The 21584-nt window shown below is 38.9% G+C and overlaps 5 protein-coding genes across 17 annotated transcripts in view; 4 read left to right on the top strand and 1 right to left on the bottom strand.

Annotated features, from left to right (window-relative positions):
* Window positions 1-203: 203 nt before the first annotated feature.
* On the top strand, window positions 204-11225 carry LOC115634593 (myb-like protein X). 3 transcript variants are annotated; one of them, XM_030532436.1, is made up of 7 exons: window positions 204-346; window positions 4819-5157; window positions 6526-6762; window positions 7336-8305; window positions 8377-8796; window positions 9060-9348; window positions 9420-11225. In XM_030532436.1, exons 2-7 carry the CDS (start codon window positions 4932-4934, stop codon window positions 9612-9614), a joined length of 2337 nt encoding a protein of 778 aa, XP_030388296.1. In that variant the 5' UTR covers window positions 204-346; window positions 4819-4931; the 3' UTR covers window positions 9615-11225. The 3 variants fall into 3 exon arrangements, with proteins under 3 accessions (XP_030388296.1, XP_030388286.1, XP_030388306.1); XM_030532426.1 differs by lacking the exon at window positions 204-346 and adding an exon at window positions 1338-1560; XM_030532446.1 differs by lacking the exons at window positions 204-346; window positions 6526-6762 and adding an exon at window positions 1338-1560.
* Window positions 11226-11406: 181 nt separating this feature from the next.
* On the top strand, window positions 11407-12707 carry LOC115620345 (prenylated Rab acceptor protein 1). Its single transcript, XM_030513549.1, has 3 exons — window positions 11407-11855; window positions 11909-12115; window positions 12196-12707. Exons 1-3 carry the CDS (start codon window positions 11743-11745, stop codon window positions 12485-12487), a joined length of 612 nt encoding a protein of 203 aa, XP_030369409.1. The 5' UTR covers window positions 11407-11742; the 3' UTR covers window positions 12488-12707.
* Window positions 12708-12821: 114 nt separating this feature from the next.
* On the bottom strand, window positions 12822-15721 carry LOC115620329 (peptidyl-alpha-hydroxyglycine alpha-amidating lyase 1). 2 transcript variants are annotated; one of them, XM_030513537.1, is made up of 6 exons: window positions 15504-15721; window positions 15127-15289; window positions 14825-15065; window positions 14264-14763; window positions 13687-14199; window positions 12822-13189 (listed from the first exon to the last, which is right to left on the bottom strand). In XM_030513537.1, exons 1-6 carry the CDS (start codon window positions 15609-15611, stop codon window positions 13023-13025), a joined length of 1692 nt encoding a protein of 563 aa, XP_030369397.1. In that variant the 5' UTR covers window positions 15612-15721; the 3' UTR covers window positions 12822-13022. The 2 variants fall into 2 exon arrangements, with proteins under 2 accessions (XP_030369397.1, XP_030369389.1); XM_030513529.1 differs by lacking the exon at window positions 12822-13189 and having other exon boundaries at window positions 13342-14199; window positions 15504-15719.
* A 101-nt stretch (window positions 15722-15822) lies between these two features.
* On the top strand, window positions 15823-16517 carry LOC115634341. The gene is made up of 3 exons (XM_030531997.1): window positions 15823-15992; window positions 16051-16189; window positions 16301-16517. Exons 1-3 carry the CDS (start codon window positions 15900-15902, stop codon window positions 16465-16467), a joined length of 399 nt encoding a protein of 132 aa, XP_030387857.1. The 5' UTR covers window positions 15823-15899; the 3' UTR covers window positions 16468-16517.
* A 456-nt stretch (window positions 16518-16973) lies between these two features.
* The window catches only part of LOC115623908 (myocyte-specific enhancer factor 2), a 64643-nt gene continuing 60032 nt past the window's right edge, over window positions 16974-21584 (top strand). For all 10 annotated transcript variants that reach the window (XM_030518566.1, XM_030518552.1, XM_030518545.1 and 7 more), the window contains exon 1: window positions 16974-17783. The gene's annotated coding sequence lies outside the window, so the exon portion shown is untranslated. The remainder of the gene's footprint in view (window positions 17784-21584) is intronic.

Genomic DNA, 21584 nt, shown 5'->3' with positions numbered 1-21584 from the left:
ACTATACGAGTATGTGTAGTACATAAATACGTTTACATGTTTATTTGTCCACATGCAAAGGATATCTTGTATATAATCCTTTGAAGTCCAGGACATGCGCAGTGCATGCGTGCAAATGGAGCGTATGAACAGCAGCGGACTGCGCGGCGCTGCATACAAAAGGAGCCGTTGAGCTTTCGGAGTAGTCAGAAGGACGATTTCGGTTGCAGCAGCAATTTGTATTCAATGGCGCAGGAATAGTGCATGGAAAAGTTAGTGTTGTATTGCTTCTTAGTGGTTGCAAGTGTTTGGCTTTGGATTGTGGTGAAAATGGGCGGTGCACTGTATGCGAGAGCTTGGAGAAATGGTGAGTTTTTAAAATAATATTTATTTGAATAGTGCGTAATGCTATCGAGCAGATTGCATTTAGATCTGCACTGTGATATTTGTATATGACCTTGATAAAATATCTGCGTTAAGGGGAGGCTTTGCCCGGGTAAAGCCACACTAGCTGCAGCTAAACAAATACCAACAATAACAGGTGTGCTGCAGCCTACGCGGCGTATGCGCAATGTCGTGTTTTCGCTTCAGGACTCCCGAAGAGCGCTGCGTGTTGTTCCCGGATATTCTGAAGTATTAACTGCAACACAATTTCAATGCAAGTACAGTTAAGTTTAATCCGTAAACATCGACGTTAGCTATAAATTAGTTTAATATTAAAGGTATTTATGATTAGTTTAAAACATGCCTGAGCAATGAATGAGTTTTTAATAAAGTTCATTGTAGAATATTTAAGTTTGTGTCGATTATATTAAAATTGTTTGTTTTTTATTAAATATTTTGTTTTCAATAGAAATTTGAATTTTTCAGTTTCAATTACCTATACACCAGTACGAGTATACAGATAGGCATAAAAGAAAACATGTTTACAGTTCAATATTGCAACAAATGTTGAATCTGCCTTCTTTAAATTATTTTTTAAAAACTTTATTTCGCTTTTTGTCATCAGCAAGTTACCAGCTGTAATATTTTTGGTGTATCCGATAAAATAATATATGTTGGCAATGCTATTGAAAAACCGCCAAAACAACAGCAATGAAAAAAGCTTTTCGAGCAACAGCTTCTACTCTGCATACACATACACATGCACATACACACAAACATGCACCCAAAACTTTTGACTCGTTCGTGCTGGTGGTGATGTTCGGTCCTTGGCCATATGTGTGGGCTTTAACAGTTAGGAGCCGAGCCGAGCCAGCTGTCGGGTATAAAATGTTCAAGCAGTGCGCATTTCATGTCACTCCTGATACTGTCTTGGTTGAGCAAACACAGTCTTTAAAATTGTGCCAGTGCCAGTGTCGTCGCTTCTTTGACGCCATGTTGTGAAAAGTGTCAATAGTATTTCGGAGCTCCTGAAAAACTTATCTTCAGTTTATATTTCTAATTGGTGTTAAGCTCAACGTGCGCGTTAAAGTCTTTTATACGATAATTTTGTGTAAATATCTGTGGCATTTGAGTTGACAATTACGGTGGAACAGTAAAGCAGCAAAGGCTGAGGACGTCGATTGATTTGTTTTGTTGGTAAGCGTGGGTGTTGCGTGTGCCAAAAGAAATGACGTCGAGTTTTTTTCTTTTTTAATAACTTGAATTTTGTTCTTCTAATTGGCTCAATTTGAGAAATCATTCATAGTACCCAGCATTGAGTCATTGATGGCGTAGCCTAGCAATATGTTTTGAATAAATTATGTGCACCCAAGAGGGACAAAAGCGGTAAATAAATACAGACACTCATAAACACATACACACATGCACACTCAACGAGACGTAGACGGTAACGTCAAACAAGTTGCCTTCAAAGACTACAACCTGTCTCACGACTTTTAGCGGAAATTGTATCCCTGATGCTGTTGCTGTTGTTGTTGTTATTTTCTTTATGTGTCCTTTAGGGCAAAACGTTTTCTCTGGAACCAATTAGCTGAAAGCTTAATTGTAGCTCCCACGAAAATTTGATAACTTCGACGTGTGTATGCGTCTCTGTCAAAAATTGTCAGCTGCAGTTTTGCATAACTGTACTTGCAGCAATGCACAGCTTTATGTGTGGGTGTGTATGACCCATTTGTCCTGTCTTCCTGTCAGCCAATGTGGTCAATAGCCGGCGGCTGTTGTTGGTTCGACATAGGACCTGCGCTGCCTGAGCGGCTGCTTCTCAATTCAATTTTGCCCAATTTCGTTGCTTTTAGGGGTGTTATGGAAATACGGCATCTAATTTATGACAAAATTGAATCAAGCCGCATTGCTGAGACTAATTGAAGGGCTCCCCTTCAAACGCCCTAAGGGTTTTCGGCTTTGTTCCGCTTCAAGCAAAAAGGGCAACCAAAAAGTAGGCAACATTTTTTTCAAATATGCTTTTCTTAGCATTCAGAATTTTGCTGTAAATTTCATTAGCAATGTTGGCCTTTTTATGTAGTCAATCATTTGTAGACAGGGCAAGTAAATTTAAACAATTTTTAATATAAATACACACGTATCTATAGTATGTGTTTCTATGTATCGCCCGGCTATTCAGCAAATGCGCAACAGGCAGCGAACCATTGACCAACGCCTTTCTCTGTTTGCTCATAAATAAAGTTCGTGGCAGACATAGAAGAGTCTATAGACAGATGCTTTTATTGCATAACACCATACACATTGCAAGTTGCAGGTTCGAACATAAGGCATATAAATCAGAAATAAAATCCCCCTTATTTGTGCATCGTATTAAATTATGTAATTCATTTTGTATTATCGTTGGATACAAGCAATAACTTGATTATTGGATGCAGTAACAAATAGCATACGTTGCTGCTTAAGCAAAAAGCAATCAAGTAGAAATAATAAAAAAAAGCTGTGGCAACAGCCACAATAACAACAACAACAGTTTGTACGACAGCAAGACTTAAAGGTTAAAGGCAACTGCCTTCACTTCACGTTTAATGACGCTTCACAGTGCTTATCATAAATTCTTTAGAAAAAAGAATACCTTGCCCGCAAGGTATGCATAGTCCTCTATGCTTATATGTATAATTTAGTGGGTGGGCACGTATGAGAATTTCATACGTGATAAATAACGACACTAAAAGCCATGGTCGCTTAATTTCCTGTACGTGAAAGCAACAGGCACAAAAGAAACTTAAAATCCTCCTTTGTGGTAAGGATTTTTGCAACCATCACACATTTGTAATGGTGGAAAATAATGTGTAATAATAGCTTATGAGTTTGGAAAGTAAAAATGTCTGAAACAGTAGCCAAAACTCTGTCAAGTGTTTTTCGATTAAAAGTCAAAATGCATTTAGATTTTAACTTAACACTACAAAGACCAAGCTGAACCAAATTAAAATTTTCTATGCTATGCTTTGAATATATATTAGTTTTGTTTAAGATGGCTGTTGACACATCACAATGTTACTACATTCCAAGTAAATCTGATATAATTTTAGAAGTGTTGTCCTAGACAAATGAGTGTTTGACAACAACAATGAAGGTGCTCCTCATCTTAAGCATCTCTCAGGCTTCTTTAGAAATCATTGAATGGAATTCGTGTATCAAGCCTGACAACGTATCCGCCTATTGGACCGTTGCCCTATCACTTTGGAAACTTCGATCCTTTTCAGTTGTAGGAATATTGTGGTGTTATTAATACAAACTTTAAATATCAAATGGAAATATTTTTGATGAATGAATGAATGAAAATATTAGATAGGAGCTACTATAAGGAGCTATTCTTATTTTTTTTCAGTAATATATTTGAAATATTAACAACGATTATTTAGTATTGAGTCCCTAAAACAAACAACTTTATTGCATAATTTCTTCCTTGTCCCATCAAATTATAATTATATGGCTGTTATGCGCCATTGTTTTAAAACAATGCCTAGCAACCACAATTTTCATCGCCTTGGATCCCTACGCTATTTCGTCATTGCGGACGTCACGATACTTATGTTATGAACGAAAGGGAAAAATGGCTGAAGAATGTGGGGCATACTTATGTGCACACCAATAAAAAGCTATGAGAGCCGGTCATATTCGAAGGCATTTGCACCAAGCTCTTTCCGCCAGTTTAGCGCATAATTGTCAACTTGGCTTTGTTCGCATGCCATGGCATGCTATCTGTCTGTCTGTTTGTCTGTCTGTTCCCCTCCAATTTCCTACTTTCTTCATCTTCATCTTCTTCTTCGGCTTCTGCTTCTGCTGCTTCTGACATGCTGCGGAGGACAAAAGGTATATCGGAAGTTGAGCAACTTGTTTGTGCTGTTGTTGCTTAAATATATGCATACGTACATCGGAATTTTATTGATTTATCTGTGGGGCATACGTTTAAATTAATGCGGAAGTACAATGAATGCCGAAAAGACGAAATATTTAATTGAAATACCTTTGAGCCAAGGTTGTGGCTCACACACTTACAAACAGATTAGTTAGACCGCAAGGTAAGGTCATATAATTTGCATAATTATGTATGGAACTTGGACTGCCGTGGACCAACATCTGACATTTGCATAATTAAGTGGCAGGACTATGGGTATGGAATTTCACACATCATTATGTTAGGCAGACAACCTGATGCTTTGACACCTGTCCACTCCAATGTGAGGGGCTAACTGAGCAAGCACCATTTTGTAAGTCGACACCTGTCCCCATACACGCACACCCACACACCCAGAGAGTCGTTGCGCTTTAAAGCGGAAATGTAATTAAAAGTTTGTCGAGCTTTTTTCGCCACCATAAAACGTGCTGAGCATAAAATGTTATTAATGCGTTTATCCTTTTTATACAGTACTTTTTTATTCTACCTTTCAGCTTCATATAAACATCGTTAGTTCAAGCGGCCGCCCATTCGTAGTCGTTTGTCGTTATTAAAAAAGCGCAAAAGTCTAATCAACAGCTACAACAACAGCAAAATCTACAACAACATGCCAGGCCAATTTGCTGGCCTCGGTGCCCTGCTATGCTGCATCCTCTTGTTGCAGCTTTACTGCGGCACTCAAGCCTCCCCACAACGCGCTGCCTACTCGCTGCAGGCGGCCGTCGATGAGTTGCACCGGCGGGAGGCTGCAAAGTATCCTTTGAATGCGCCGCCAGCATCGTCTGCCGCGTATCCGCATTACTATGGCGGTGAACTGCAGGATTGGGATGAAGGTAAGTCACAACGGTGTTAATATAATCTAGTCGGCAAGGAATGGAAGCAGATAACCGACGAGAAATCCAATAAGTCTCGCTGATTGTTTAAGGATAAATGGCACACCCACTTCCCTTGTCGCGTTTATAAATCAGTAAATCAAAAGATAAATTTAGGAACAATATTGAAAAAAGTTGTTAAAGAACATAAGTTGAATTCCTTTTCTATTTGAAAACATTTTGAAACTCATATTTGTTCCGATTGCCGACTTTTTCTTGTTGGTGTTTTAAAATTTGATATTTTCTGTCAGAAATAAGGTTGAACTTGATGTACAAAAAAAAAAAAAAAAAAATGAACACATGGCAGCATTTAAACATTCTCTTTGCTTGTTTTTCACTCCGCTGCGCCAAATTCTTTGAATTGTTTCAAATCATTGCAAAAAATTCCAATTGAAAAGATTTAAAAAACCCTAAAAACTGTTAGTCAAGCTTGTTTTCTTTTCGACGTTCCAATGGAAACACTTTAATATGTTAAATACCCTGCCATTCCTTGTGTGTTTATTTTGTTGTTAAATTATTAAAGTTTTTTTTTGCTTTGAAAATTGTCAAAGGTTCGGATTTTTCATTTAAAGATTGCAATTGCTTGGCCATATTCGTGTGTACATTTTTAAGAGCAACCAAACATGAGATCATTAACAACTGCGGTTCTTCCGATGTTCCAATATCTTGCGACTATTTCAATTAATTTATTTAATTAACTTATTATTTTACTTCCATGGGCATAGAGGAAAATCGAAAAATTTCAGACAAAATTACACAAACATATTAATACGTATATCAACTATTTGATGCGTATTAGAGTTTTTAAGAAATATATCTCTTTTCAACCTTATTGGCAGCATAAACTGCTGCAAAGAAAATTTATTTTAAAGTGCAAATTTCGTATTTCTCAAATACTTATTTAAATCATACTTTTATGTTGAGAGAAAAAGTACTTGCACATGTAACGAGCTTAAAATGTAAGCTATTAACTTACTGCGACATGATACATACAAACATACATGCATATGGGTATATGTATAGTATATACTTACTACAAACATAGGGCCAATCAGTCGGCAAGTCAATCCGTGGGTTGGTCGCTTGTTAAGCCACGCGAAAAGCTGTCAAATGCATGCAAAGTAAAATTGTAACTGAAACCAACAAAAGGGATCTGCCCGCATCTGTATGTCGCAACAGAAACCGCACGTGCACCACCCCCTGCACCACTGCACCGTACCACTGCACCATAACCTCCACACAAACCGCACAGTTCCACCATACGCTATGGTTGCCCGACCCCCCGTTCACGTTTGGTTCTCTTGTTTCTTTTTTCGTGCACACTTCCAGATAGCGAATTATTTGGCACCGGCGGCAAAAATAAAAATCGGAATCGCCATAGAATAAATAAAGCACTTGCCAAGTACTTAGAACGTGAAAACTATGAGGCTGATCATGGCGGATTATCCTTAGGGCCATTCGGTGGTTATGAGTTTGATGATGAGCAGAGCCATAACAACAATAATCTCTTTTCCGATGAGAAGAAGAAGCGCAGTTCCCTATTTAGGGAACGTGACGAGCAATTCGGTAAGTAACTAACACTATGAGTGAGTGGGTGAGTGAGTGTGTGCGTGTGCGTGTGTGTGCGTATGTGTATGTGTATTGTGTGTGTCCGGCAAAAACGACACTTGAGTCAAATCCAAATGGATTGCGCAAAAGTATGTTTGTGGAGAGTATAAGTATAGTCCTTGTGTGTGGCCGATGCTTTTTACGCCGAAAGAAAGCGCCTCAACCACTTAGCTTAGATTAAGGTTCGTTGGTCTGTGTGTGTTTGTGTGTGTAAGAGAGAGACTATGATGTATGCAGTCAACTGGAATCGGCCAGGGCATCCTGACTACCTTCCTGCCATTTGATTTAATGGACGTTGCTGCCGTTGCTTTGGAAAAGGTTCACGAAAACGTAATGCATGTTTATAAGCAGCACACCCACACATCTACACATACTTGTATATAAAACAACCACCCATCCAAACACACACACACACTCACATGGTCGACAATGTGTTGGCAAATTAATTGCACTACTTGGATTTATTATCGGGTGGCCTGTCAACAGGTTAATGTGGAAACACCGATAGTAACAAAAGCCTTGCCATTGCAGATAATGGACCGCCACCAGCGACGTCTGTGTTCCGGGAGCGTGAGAATCAGGGCAGTGGGGATGCGCACAGCGAGCTAACCGAGCAGTTCCTGCGGGAGATCGAGGAAGCCAGCGAGCACGAGAGACAGGAGCGTTACAAGGCAGCGTTGCGAGATCTCTGGGAGAAATATCAGCAGCAGGAGAACGAGATAGCCGACGATGAGTTGTTCGAGCAAAAGAAGCGCATGCGCATGCCTCCATACTATCTGCTGATGCAGAAGAAGCGCTCCGCCTATCCCGTGCTTCCCTGGCTCCCCTATAATCCGGACAAGAAGAAACGGTTCCCTGTGTCCAAGCGAGCAGCCAAACGATCAACCACCGAACTCTCCTCCCTTGGCAAGACCGACGAGAAGGTTGCTCAGGAGCTGAGCGAACTCTTTGGCAGTGCCAATGAGGAGAAAAAGAAACGTTCCACCGATGAACAGCAACCGGACAAGGCCAGTGCAGTGGCACCAACTCATGTGCCGGAGACAACGGCGACGGCGCTAAGCGACATGAGGCTAGAGATTAACTTCCAGCGCGTAAATCTGAGCAATGAGGGAGAGACAGGTGCTGCAACGGGCGAAATTGCTCAACATGGACATGCCGGCCATCATGAGCAGGGACAAGAGTTGGAGAAGGAGCGTAGGCATCGCAAACGCAGTGACCATGCCCATCACTCGGGGGAGGAGGGCTCGGATGAGGGTCACGGCGAACATGATGAGCACGATGATGAGGGTGAGGAGAGCACCGATGAAGACGATCACGATGAATTTGATGAGGATGATGAGGCGGATGCCGAAGAGCGTCGCAAGAAAAAGAAACGCGATGCGAACTCAAAGCATGTCCATTCACCTACTGTCGGTCATCTAATGCTGCGAGCCAAGAAATCCATAGATTGGTCACAGTACTTCGGCCTTGACCGGAAGAAGAAGTCCGTCCAGGAGACAGAGTAAGTGCAAGAACTAGTAGCATCCAAAAGAATGTTTCTAGTCGGTTTTTTCATGTCATAAATACTTGTAGATCGGAAATTAAAAAACGCAGCAGCACCGACAACAGCAATGAAAATGTTGATAACGAAGCTGAGAAGAAGAAAAAACGCCGCGATATTAATCCCGAGAAACTAGAGAGCATGGACAAAAAGTTGCAGTCCATCGAGGACTTTATCATCGATGAGACTATCAAGTATACTGGGGCACATGAAGGCATCTCCAATCAGGATGAAATACGCAAGCTTAAAGATCATGTGCTCTCACGTTTGGCCACTGCCTACAGTCTGGAGAAGATGCGCCGTGCACTGGAGAAGCTCCGTCAGTCTGTTGAGAATGAAAACCATTTGCTGCGAAATGTTATCGAACCGGAATCGGAGGAGAATACTGTCGACAATTACTGGACTTCGAAGAAACGCCTAAGCGTTAAGAAAGATCAGGCTGATGATAATGAGTGAGTGTCAACTCCAATTTTATTTGTCATTCCACTCAAGGTAAACCTAAAAATGATATTAATGAAATATTCCGGGTCTTCACAAAAGGCTTAGAATTAGAAAATAGCTTTAAACCCGTATTATAGGCCAGCCGTGCATTTCAGGAATTATTCAGCCTTTGGCGATGACCCCAATTAATTTTATTACACATAATTTTTTTTAATTTGGTACATTTCTAGTGATTTTAATTTTGAAAAGTAATATTCTTAACATGTCCTCATAGGGAATCTGTTTCGAAAAACAGTGATGCTGATGTCAAAAAGATGAAGAAACGGGGCGGTTACTTACGCTATCCAGAGCAGCCCAATACAATGGAAGACGCATTGACAAACTCGCCCTTTGAGCCGCTCAACGATGCCTATCTGGGCAACAAAAACTATATTATTGGCTCCAATCAATGCCCTATGATCGAATCGATGGCCGAGCGTTGTCGTGGAGTAGATTTAATATCCGGCGATCTCAATCAGGAGCTGTTACCGCTGTGCGGTGTCCATCAGATCTGTTACCTCTGCGTAAGTACAGCTCGATTCAATTATAAATCTCAATGATTCGGTAACTTAAATTGTCTGCATCTGAATTTCAGGGCGCCTCCCAAGTGGCATGTGACTATCAGTATTTGGCCGAGGCAGACAGTGTGTGTGGCAGCAACAACGATTGCCAGGCAGCGGCACGTTCCGTGCTCATGATATTACGAGGCACACCGGGCCCACAGTTGGGTCCACGCGAATGCTTAAAAAATCCTTGCTTGTACAGCGCCATGCGCGAGATCGGGCTATAGAGTGAACCAACAAGTATTTTTCTAAACTTTATTTGCAGCAGTTTTCCTAACGTTTTTTGTGTGCGTTTTAAAACAACAACAACAAAACCTTTAAAAAACAACAACAGAACAAATGCTGAACTAGCAAATCAAATAAATATTTTATTCAAAATAAAATAAGCAGCTAATGAAGTGAAAAATAAAAAAATTTCGATGAATTTTACTGTTGCTGGCTCTAATGTCAAAATTGCAGCAGAGTTGAAGAACAAACTAGAATTAATTTTTAAAAGAGGGAAGAAAAACAACAAAGCTACATGCACACATGCTACAATGCATTTCAGTATCGGATTGGTAGTCAAAATTTGAATGATTGAATTCATCCAAGACGGTAGACACCACACATTTGCTTCAACTACTAAATAAATAAATAATAACCCGTAATTTTTGAACCATATATGTAAATGTAATTGGAAATAGAAATAAGACAGCAAGCAGCAACAATGAAATAAATGTCCAAAATATTAATGTATACATACAAGTTTTAGAAACATATTACCACATATTAACATATTACTACCAATATATTTGTGCAGTCATCTGCGAAAAATAATCAAAGAGATATTAATAATATTAATAATGTGTAAATGTATTACAGTTATTAAATATGTGCAAGTGGCAATAGGCACAAAATGTTTATTTTTGAATTCAATAAGCAGAACATAAAGGCAGCTACCTAGAACGCCGAAAATTTTTTTGAGCCCTCCCATCAAATGCTTAATGCATGGCAATAACAACAGCTTTGGATCGGTTGAAAAGGATTAGCAACTAAGTATTACAACTTAAAATAACAGGTTTTTAATACGACTAAATGTACTTACATGATGCAGTGCAAGAAAAACGCTACAAAACAAAAAATATATAAAATACATACATATGTATGTATGTAAATGTTTTGAGGCATTCACGTTTAATGTAAGAAGTCCCCAATGCTAATACAGATAAGGAGCATAAAAGTATCTCATAATATACAGTGTACACGAATTGATTTGTTGCTTAATATGACGGCTTCACGGTACACGGTACAACGTAAAACTTTCCGTATTTTCTTAAACAACTTACTGCACACACAAAATGCATTAACTTGAACTAAACTATTAAATAGCATGACTATTACGATTAATATAAAAACAATATTCAAAAGCTGATCTATGTACACATGTATATTACTGTCTATTTATATGTGAACCGGTCTACGTATACAAATAAACATATAAATGTGTTTCAGTGTAAAAACAATAAATGAAAATAACTCAGACAAATATGCTCTATCTATAGATGTGATTAAACGATATATTTGTGTATTCCAAAAACTATTACCAGTTTAATGGAATACATACCAGAAGAAATACCCTGAACAAAATCGCAGCATTGAAAAAACGACTTAAAGCTACATACATATACTAAAAAGTATTAAACTAAATCAAAAGATTATTATTGTATTGATGTATCTAAAATTTAAAGTGTATTATGAATATTTAATATATTACTATACAGTTATTATAAATGTGGAATAAATGTGTGAGGTGTTCTTCCTTGCTTTTAAACTACTACAAGGCGCCTCAAAAAACCCAAGTATTTTATTTTCATTTTATTCATATTCCATCAGTTTCAAAAAGAGTCCCATGGCGAAAGTGTTGAACAACGCCAATTCGATGCAGCAGCGCCAATACTTATTTTCACCAAGTGGCAACAGTAGCAGAACAAATATTTTTGTGGGAAGCCAACTTGAAATCTGTAAATTAGTTTTTGGAAAAATGTCAAACAAATTACAGTAGGAGTAATTTCAAAAATTTGGTGTCTCAATTTAAAAATTGCCGCGTCGCACGTCTCTGCCTCTTCATGTAACGGCTATTCGTTGTGCACGGCTGAACATCTCAACCTAACACGTCAGATCTCTTGCACTCGTAGTATTCCCACGAAAGACAACAACGACAACAAACACAAGCACGATAAAACATTTTCTTACGCTAGCGAGACGACTTCGGATAGCAAGAAGCTGCACAGCTGCACTCAAGAACCTAACGCAAACATTCACATACCATCTATCTGAAGACGTCAGCGACGTGTCATTATCACAAATAACGCGGCAATGGACCCGACTAAAATAGACATTAGCGGCGACATGGACTCGCAACCACCTCCAGCACGGGTATTATCAGGAGGTGGCCGGACCAGCAACAGGTTTTCCTTCGATTTACAGAGGTAAGTTATTGAAACTGCTTACACGGCTTATGTGATAATGATGGTGCCTGCAGCTTACCTAGACTTCAGAATCTGCCTTCCCCTCTGGAATTGGTACAAATGGTGCGTGAATCTCTTCGACCGTGGTTGGTGTTCTTCAATGTGTCAAACTTTAAGACCGCCCCCAGCATGCCACGTCTAAGCAATCGTGTCTCTCGGAATCTTACATATTTCCAAAGCAACTACATATTTGTCTTCATTGTGTTAATGATATATTGTCTGTAAGTAGCAAAATGCCTGAGGCGTACCACTTATGTATCTAAATGGGTTCATCAATATATACTTTTGTTGTTTCTTGTAGCATTACGTCGCCATTAATATTGCTAGTATTAGCCGGCGCTGCTTATGCTTGCCATAAGATTCGTACAGGCAACAGGACAATCACAGCTGTCGGACGGGAAATAACGCCGAAACAACAATTATTGATAGTTAATTTGACAGCGGCCCCAGTGCTGTTCTTAGTGGGTGCTGGTTCGGTACTTTTTTGGACGCTGGGCGCCTCATGCTTTGTAATTGCATGTCACGCTATATTTTACAACATCGATGCAATAGTAACGGAGGAGAACGAAGGATTTCTGGCAGAAGTTGTCTAGAGTGCTACTCGAATTCATCATCGACGAAAATAACCTTGCAAGGATATTGCCAGATAGGGGCCTTATTAGTTTAAAAATGCAATATACATTAACATATTTATACAGAATACTTTTTAAGTATTGACGCTGGAACGAGCTATTCCAACTTGAATATGTATACTACGAATGATTGACGTAATTACATGAAGAAAAAAATATATCAATGCAATACACCTCCGAATACATTGTGCAATATATCCAAATCCCCATTAGATGTCAATGTTTTCTTTTTAAATGCATTTATTGCACTTTAAACAATATTTGTACATAAAATATTTGGCAAAGTAGTTAAAAAAGCAGTCATATTTTAAAAAGACATTAACTAAATGGTTAAAACGTACAGCACAGTTTGTATAGGTACATCAAAATTGAGTTGAGCCCGAACATAAAGAACTGATTAAATTCGCTGAGGTATGGGTCATTAGAGCTAGGAATGTTTAAGTTCGTCTTATATAAGTCTTGGTCCTGTAGAGAGTCGCGCTCCGTAAGCACGTGGTTAAGCAAACTGCGCGCTTGACAGTGTGGTTGTCTCCTGTTCATCGTCACTGGCATTCTGGTCAAGCTTTTCAAAGCCACCGCGGTCCAGCAGACCGCCCAATTTAAAGCCCTCAGGCTTCTCCCAGGCATGGTGTCGTCGATTATGTGTTCCAAACGGCAGGCAACCTGTTGAAGTTTCAGTTTTGTTAATAAGTTAAGTGCTCAAATGATGATTTACATAAAAAAGAAAACCTTTCTTATAAGACTCTCACGTGCGATAACAATTTTGAACATTTACTTTTTCACTGAAAACGAAAACAACAAAACATCTTTAAACATAGATATATAAAACGGATATGTGTATTTTATTATTACTAAATTAATATCAGTATACAAAATGTGAGCTTACTGGAATAATTTGTAACTAAGCGTTGTGAATGGTGAAGCAGAACCATTTTTTAAAATAAGTACAAAACATGCCAAATATGAATGATAGAAAAGATAATTTTAAAATAAAACTTAATTAAAAAGTTGCAAAGAAAGTACGGACGGCATCACAAACAAAACTTCACAATTAAGGCAACTATATATATATGTGTATATGTATATACATAAATATATGTACATTGTGCGAGTTTTGTGGCAAGTCAAATGCATATATAGTGTATCTCATCAGCATAAGCTTTGATTAGAGGCAGCAAGCCTACGGTAAACTAAATCACTTGGCGGGGTGGTAGTTATAGCTTGATTACCTCGCCTGCGTCGACGTGCCATGATCAGCGCCAACATAAACGTAGACGTGGCAAAGAGCAGCATGAGGGAAGCAACCAATATGGCTGTGCCACTCGGATGTTTATGGGACTTCGTTGAAGCGCTGTCTTCGTTCTCAGCAGCCACAGTTTTCAGTGAATCAGACAATTTGTCAACTGCCGGTACAGACAGAGATATGGGCTTAGCTAAGGATTTATGCACGAACTTGTGGATACGCGTTGGATTTAGTTCGGCCACATAAATCACATTGCCGTCAGTCGTCACAGCCACATCGTGTGGATTATCAAACTGCAAATTGTTTGGCCCGAATTTGGAATCTAACTTTTTGCTGCGCATATCCATAACAAAGCCAAGGACCTCATTATAATGTTCTGGATTGGCGCCCATTTCTGCGGTGGGTCCATTGACAATAACTAGCTCGCCACCTGTGGATATACATGCATTGTGAAAGCTTCTGATAGTATACCGGAGGGAAAAAGCACAACTTACCCGCAGCTGGTGTATAGGCCATGCTGAACAGACGATCGCCTATAACTCGGTTGTGGTATTGTGAGTGAAAAGTTCCATTGCTCGAGTAGAAACACTGGACGCGCCCATTCTCTCGATCTGCCACACACAGCAATTCCAACTCCGGCACCAGTGTGAGTGCATGCGGTATAGCGAAATAATTTTGCGGCGCTACATCGTAGGAAACACCGGAAAAGGCATTCTTTCCCCAAGTTAGAATTAATTCACCCGATTTGGAGTACTTCAAAATCCGAGCATTGCAGTAACCATCCGCCACAAAAAAATCGCCATTGTCTAGCACCGCCACAGAAGTGGGCTTACAGAATTTTGATCTAGTACCCGGCTGAAAAGCACTGCCAAGCGTTAGTAGCGGTTTGTTTCCGGCACCGCGAGCTGCAAACTTGAAGACCTGATGCATAGCTACATCAGTTACCCAAACATTATCCTCCGGATCCACGGTCAACCCATGAGGCATATAGAAGCTTAAAGACAAAAATAGAATATGTTTAAAAAATGAGATGAGAGTCATTTGATCGTACTTACAAATTTTTGCCCCACTCATAGATTACTTTGCCGGTCGCGCTCTCCAAACCCAACACAACATTCTCTCTGATAGGGCCCTTATAAGTCTCTGTATAGTAATTGCTTTCGTTAAATGTTCTCTGGCCCCAAATGCGATCTACTCTATGGAAGATAACCACATTGCCGGCCTTGTCAAAGCTGACGGCAGTAACGGCTCCCAATTTAACGTTATTTGCTGGCCAGTTGCTTTGGTAGACATAGGCTGTGAATAAATGCGCATGAGCAAGTCATTCAAATCTTTTACTTATAATAAATTATATTACTCGTGTTTAATTTAGAGATTTCCGATTGAACGTCAATTACTTCCTGTTTAGCTCGTTGGGGCCAACTCACTTCGCCAGTTCCAGCTTCTCTAAGTAATTGCTGCAGTCGTTCGTGACTTAAACCGCCATTGGAATCCACCAGATAACTTTGTGAACTTTGATTCTGCAATATTTAATGAGCAGATTAGTTAAGCTGTGCGACACACATATGTACATAGCTACATATGTATGTATGTGTATTAGAAAAGTCCATGAGGAGTGTCTACGTCACAAAAATCAATAAATAAGACAAATCATCTGTGTCGCATTTGGCACAAAAATATGTTGCATTGTAATTAGGTTTATATTAAAACCAACTCTATCCACATTAGTATTACCTCAGAGACGGCTGCTGCAGTCACCGGCCGAAGAACGCACATCCAGAGGACGACAAAGATGCAGGAGGAACGTAGATAATAGTTTTTGTGGTTGCTAATCGGCGCCATTGTAATTTTTGTTCTTAAATTGTGCGTGTCAGATAACTGATAGTCCGCATCTGATAACTGAAATTACTGTGATGTTTATTGTTTAAAACTGACAACCCCTCGAATCAAAGATTATGCGAACTGGCTAAAAATGCCAGCACAAATTGTTGAATATGTACGCACAGCTGTTAGAGTTGCCAGACTACAAGCTGAGTAGCTTTGTTTACAGACAGGTGGTGAACAATTTTTCGGAATCAGCTATACATTTAACTTTCATTAAAAATTACCTTGCTTACTGATAACAAAAACATGTCGCAAACCGATCTACAGAAGAGCGTTGAAATAATAACCAAAACAGAAGAACTCGCTGACAAAATCTTATCAAACAAACATGAGCTGACTGTAAGTTAAGCAATTTGGTAAATTGGCAGACACAAAAAACCATCCCCGTGTCTTACAGATTATGGACAAGCGTCGTCAGGAGACACGCGAGGCACTACGTATCATGGAGAAGAGCAACGACGAGAAAGTATGGATTACCATTGGTAGCATGCTCGTAAAAATGAAACGTGACAAAGCCGTGCTGCTTCTCAAAAAGGGTAAGGAAATGTACATATATACATATGTACTTATGTGTATATATACATACATATGTGTATATGTAAGTAGAAAACGTAAAGTATATACATATTTATATTATGTGCTTGCAGATCAGCAGCAAATTGATCAACAAATAAATATGATTTACTCAGATCAAAAAGTGCTTGTAAATAAGCATCGGGACATGGAATTTAAGTCTCCGTTTTCGGGCACACACCTAAAACCTTTGGCACGTAATGAATTTGATGCACTGAAAGCGAGCCTCCCCATGCTGTGATAGCTTAATCATTTAGAAAATTATAATAATAAAAACTGTTTACAAACATATGTATGGCAATTCTATGTGTTTATAAGCAGCTGTTGTTCAATAAGCGCCTCTGCAACGCTTACCAGCACTGCTTAATAACGATGTGTACTGTGTTGCATAAGCCAGGCTTAAAATCATAGAAAATGTTGTTTTAATATAACGACTTGATATTTTTAAAGCACTAAAAGTTATATATGTTGTTTTTAAAAAACATTCTAGGTACTTGCAAATTGAATACAAAATCTACTTAGATGCGTGTTATTTTCGTGAGTATGTCCCCTAAGTAGGCTCCATACACCCATCTCTATCGTTCATATAAAAGCTTTTGCAGCGGGGCCACCTCTAGTCTTCTGGTTTGCGCTCATTTGTTGTTGCGCTTCGTACGCCGTGGTGTCGTAGTCGTTGTTTCTATATTTCTTAATTATATTAAGTTTAAATAAATACCATTTTAATGAACACTACAAACCGTGCTACAAACTGAAACTGTACTTCACTAAATCCCAAAAAATTACTAACTCCGAGCAACTTGTAGCCGTTATTTGCATTTTTGTGCAAAAAAAAACGTGCGCTTACGTCGGTTTTGTCAGTTGCTGTGTGGTGTGTGTGTGTGGTGAATTTACTACCCCTCTTTCAGAGCGTAAATTAAATATTGTTGCTAAAAGAGTACATACATACATATGTATAAAGAATTGTTTTGCTTATCTGCGGACTGCGCTTTAATGTGCGTGCGTGTGTGTGCTGTTAATTAATTTACAAAGCCAGCCGCCAGCCAAAGAGTCTCCACATGTATCTGGTTAACATTTCGTTGGTACAAAGCAGTACACAAACATAACTCCCTAATATACTTTGTCGTGTGAAAAATTCGTTAATGGCGCGTGTTACACCAACCATTCTCTATTTTTAAAACAAGCCCCCGAAACGGCCGCCCGCCCACAAAGTGCGTGTTATAAACAAGTGTACAATACCTGCCTGCCCACCGCAATTGTTATGCTTGTTATTTTTTGTAAACTACGGCTACCTGTGCCAGAATAGTTAATCACCCGCTGCAATTTGCAAGGGACTTAAGGAAATACGGCGCCGTAATACCAACAGAGGGGCTTAGCCAGACATACAAACACACACATACATACTAAAAGTACATGTGCAATTGGAAAATGAAAGTTCTTTTGCATGCAAGAAGCGGACGTGCATAAAAACCCCAGTATAATACACGAAGCACGCAGACAAACACAGTCGCGTGCGCTTGCCCTTGAACTTGTGTGGGGCCGGGGCGTGTGCAGTGGACGGTAAGTTTGATTTGCGCCTCTTTGTTGTTGTCGATGCAGTTGTTGCTATTGTTTTAAGTTGGCCATAGTTTGGGCTATTTTTAAGAGTTTTTGCCTAAGTTTATGCAAGTTATTTATATAAAGGGCTTTTAAACTTGCCTCGTCAATGCATGAGCGTTGGCTACAAATTGTATGCTGATGTGCTGCAAATGCGTTACTGACTCATCTCATCTCCATGCTTTCTATACTCTTCTCTGAAAACGGTTAGGGACTTCCGTTTTAGGCGTAAACATTGTACTGAGCCTTCTTTTTGGTAGACACAGATTATAACTCGAGACTGAACATGCCAGATATCATTAAAACATATAACTTTAAAAACCTATTAAGTACTTATAAAAAGTATCCAAAGGAAACTGCCTATGGAGAATGTTGTTATGTTTAAAATAAGAAAATATATAATAAGCAGACAGTAGGTGTTCTTACATATGTATATATATGTATATGTACCTAGTTCGCAATAGAGGCAAGGGCCATGTATTTATTGGTCCATTTTGGGAGTACATGCATACGCGTGTGCCGCACAAAAATCAGCCCATGTTCTTTTCTAGAAAATAATGTTTTATTCACAAGCCAGAATGAAGGGTATATAGCCCCGGAGCAATCGAAGAAAACTTCTTAGCTCGTTTAACAGTTGCTTTCTCTCTCTTTCTTACTCTCTTGCTTCCCCTCCTGCAGCATGTCTTGTGGCTCTTGTGTGAGGCGACCAGCGCAAACCGCTTTATCAGCACGCTTGGCGCTGGTTGGAACTCGTCTATCCACTTTAATAGTTTTGTTTTCGCATATTGAAAAAGCCCAGCTCAGTGATTTGATTGCAGCGCAGCGCAACGCAGCGCTCATCAAATTATCTGACAGTTGAGTTAAGTTGAGTTGAGTCGACAATATAGCCTCTGCCCCACGCACCCCACAAACCCCAAGCAATGAAGCAAAATGAACAGCCCCAACAGCAGCAGAGATATCAGTGATACGAGTAGCACGTCAAGAAGGCAAGTCTGGGCTTTGTCATACGGATCAACGACTTGACAGAGCACAATAGTTGTGGGTGTGCGTGTGTGTGTGCGATTGTTTGTACACTATCAGACGCTCAGTGTGACTCTTAAATGCTTGTTGCGTGTGCTCTGGTATTTGCACTGAAGCTACACTGAACGAAAACGCATTCTGCATTCTAATGCAATTGCACAATTTATGTTATTCCCTTAACGCGGATTACAACGCGCATTAAAAATGTCCAATCAAATATATTAATACTATACATATGTATGTATATCTGGAAAATACTTTTTATTTTTGCATTGCTTTCCTGTACTTGCGGAGGATTTTTCATAACGCTATATCTGCAGCATACTGCGCATACTTTTAAATTGTAGTTGCGACAACACAAAGTCGAAAATTCTTCAAGAGATAGCAATCATAACGTCTTCATTTCACAGCAATTGAAACATTTTCGGTTGCATTGAAACTTTAATACCCTTTACAATCGAAGTGTATCTGAGCATTCAGTATAAACGTAATATTACGTAAAGTTATAAAATTATAATTTCCATACAAATATTTTCCTTACTATGCTAGTTTTCAAGTAATTTGAGGTGGAACTCCAATATGTTATATACCAAATAAAGATATACGCTTATATGCTTTCATTTAAACGTTCAAAATGTTCATGCCAGACGCACAAAGGGTATCTAACGAGTCAAAATTGTTCATTAGTAGCCCGATTACCGAGTTCCCGCCGGCATTTTCTTATCCGTCATACGTTCTTTGTGCTTTGAAGCTGCTGCGTATAGTTAAAGATTCCACTTGAATGAAATAAAGTCTCGTGAGCTAGGCTTACAATTAGAATTACCCATGCAAGAGTTGCAAACAGAAAATTTCCGTTCTGTTCTACTCACTCCATTTGAGAAAAAAACATTGCGTGCTTAACAAAGTAAACAAAAATTAAATAAATAACAAACAAAAAAAATAATAAGAGGTACTGAATATTTCCTATTAAAAAAAATGTGCGCGCTTTTTATTTGCCATATTAATTGTTCAATAATCTTACATGCCAAACAAGTTTTCAAAGCTTGTACACGAAAAATGAATTGTTGTTGTTTTTTTTTTTTTTTTTGATTTTGTTTTGAGTTTTGCGGTCGTTGTTGTTGTTATTGCTGGAAGCCGTTGTGTTCAGGCACTTGACGCTGTCGCGCTTTCTGCTGCTCATTTGTGAGTGTTTCATATAATTTATAAAAATATGCGAAATGTGTTAAAAACTAGTTTCGACAACACAAAAGACTCTCGATGATAAAGTGCTAAAATAATCAATTTGAAATGAAAAACAACAAAATTTCAAATCAAACACAATTGCTTGGTAAAAGTATGAAAAGAGTTTTGGAAATACATACTGCAAAATACAGATTTAATGTCTCAACAAAAGGGAAAAATATGTACATATTCATTTGAGAAGCCTAACGAGTCCAGGTACGAATGCTTGTACTAACAAAATATTCAAAGTTGTTCCTTAGTTTGTTGTTAATTGTATATAAGTATATACATATTGCTTGTATATTAAATTTATTTCTTCTTTTTTATGAAGTTTATTTAAATAGGGTAATTTGTTGAAATAAAAATGATTTGAAAAGCACATTCACATACATATGTGAATATCGAGCAGTTTACATAATAATGATATAATCTGATTAAATGTTTAGACGGCCTAAAAAGAGAGGTATATGGGTTACTTGCTGCATATTACTATTAAAGTATTGGCAGTCCGATAAAGTGTGCTTTACTGATGCAAGATTGTTGGTGTTGTAGAATTTGCAGATGTCTGTGTTTGTGACAGGACCAAAAAGGTGATTGTGGGCTAGCTTTAAGTGTTCTAAGCGAAGGATTTTCTGAATCTAATGCTCTTTGGGATGTAATCATTATCCTGGGAAATAAGTGGCTATTTAACCGCCGCTGTCGCATCACGATTTTTGTTTTCGCTTATATTGCAATATACAGGAACCCAAATTAAAACTATATTGGGGTGTTCAGACCAGTGTAACTCAAAAGTTTCTTAAAAGTATTGAAGCTGTAGATAATGAGCTATTGAGCAGTTTGGTGCTTCATTTGTAGGATACATGATAAAACAAAGAGTAAGTATAGTTACGAAAATAGATAGATAGATGCAAAGATATACTTTATAGTTTCGCTGTAGTCGGAGAAATATTCGCCGATTGTTTCTTCAGTTTTTATAAGTAAGTAGTGAAATATTGGACGGCAACTTATCCAACGTTCGCTTGAAGCACTCATTTATATGCCCCTGTTTTTGTGTTTAAAAAAATCGCGCCTAAGTTTTATGATTGCAGTGGCCTGAAGGATCCGATCTACTGCTTTGGAATTCACAATTTCTTAGTTGTGGCTATGTTGTTGTTGCTGTTATTGTTCCTGCTCAAGTTGGCTGCATTGTAAATGCTCGATGTAGCTTTAATTATGGGTTGTCGCGGCATTTTAGAGCTCAACTAGGCGGCAGCGTCGTCCAGTCAGCGAGTTGTCCGGTTTGCTGCGTAAGTGCAACGCGTTGCAGCTCCAACTTCTACCTGCCGCAAAAATGCATTGCGTTACAGTAGTGTAGTCGTTGTGGTGTGTGTGTGTCTGTGTTGTTCCGTGTTGATTTGTATTTTGTAATTTCAGGCACGTTGCAATTTCATTGGTTGGTTTTTGTTTTCATTTTGTGTTTTTTCTTTTCTTTTCATTTGCATTTTTTTTATTTCCAAGCTCATATTTGCTGGGGCAAAACTAAAA

The sequence above is a fragment of the Scaptodrosophila lebanonensis genome, unplaced genomic scaffold (assembly GCF_003285725.1).
Source record: "Scaptodrosophila lebanonensis strain 11010-0011.00,11010-0021.00 unplaced genomic scaffold, SlebRS2 tig00000001-arrow-pilon, whole genome shotgun sequence".
Lineage (NCBI taxonomy): Eukaryota > Metazoa > Arthropoda > Insecta > Diptera > Drosophilidae > Scaptodrosophila > Scaptodrosophila lebanonensis.
This window is presented reverse-complemented; position numbering and strand designations above follow the sequence as displayed.

Coding starts and splice junctions, on each gene's coding strand:
- LOC115634593 (XM_030532436.1), top strand. CDS start 4,932: ATGCCAGGCCAATTTGCTGGCCTCGGTGCCCTGCTATGCTGCATCCTC. Junction 6,763..7,335: donor GGAACGTGACGAGCAATTCG/GTAAGTAACTAA, acceptor TTGCCATTGCAG/ATAATGGACCGCCACCAGCG. Junction 8,306..8,376: donor AAGTCCGTCCAGGAGACAGA/GTAAGTGCAAGA, acceptor AAATACTTGTAG/ATCGGAAATTAAAAAACGCA.
- LOC115620345 (XM_030513549.1), top strand. CDS start 11,743: ATGGACCCGACTAAAATAGACATTAGCGGCGACATGGACTCGCAACCA. Junction 11,856..11,908: donor TTTTCCTTCGATTTACAGAG/GTAAGTTATTGA, acceptor TGGTGCCTGCAG/CTTACCTAGACTTCAGAATC. Junction 12,116..12,195: donor GTGTTAATGATATATTGTCT/GTAAGTAGCAAA, acceptor TGTTTCTTGTAG/CATTACGTCGCCATTAATAT.
- LOC115620329 (XM_030513537.1), bottom strand. CDS start 15,611: ATGGCGCCGATTAGCAACCACAAAAACTATTATCTACGTTCCTCCTGC. Junction 15,290..15,503: donor CTGCAGCAGCCGTCTCTGAG/GTAATACTAATG, acceptor TAAATATTGCAG/AATCAAAGTTCACAAAGTTA. Junction 13,190..13,686: donor GCTTGCTGCCTCTAATCAAA/GCTTATGCTGAT, acceptor AAACTTCAACAG/GTTGCCTGCCGTTTGGAACA.
- LOC115634341 (XM_030531997.1), top strand. CDS start 15,900: ATGTCGCAAACCGATCTACAGAAGAGCGTTGAAATAATAACCAAAACA. Junction 15,993..16,050: donor CAAACAAACATGAGCTGACT/GTAAGTTAAGCA, acceptor CGTGTCTTACAG/ATTATGGACAAGCGTCGTCA. Junction 16,190..16,300: donor CGTGCTGCTTCTCAAAAAGG/GTAAGGAAATGT, acceptor ATGTGCTTGCAG/ATCAGCAGCAAATTGATCAA.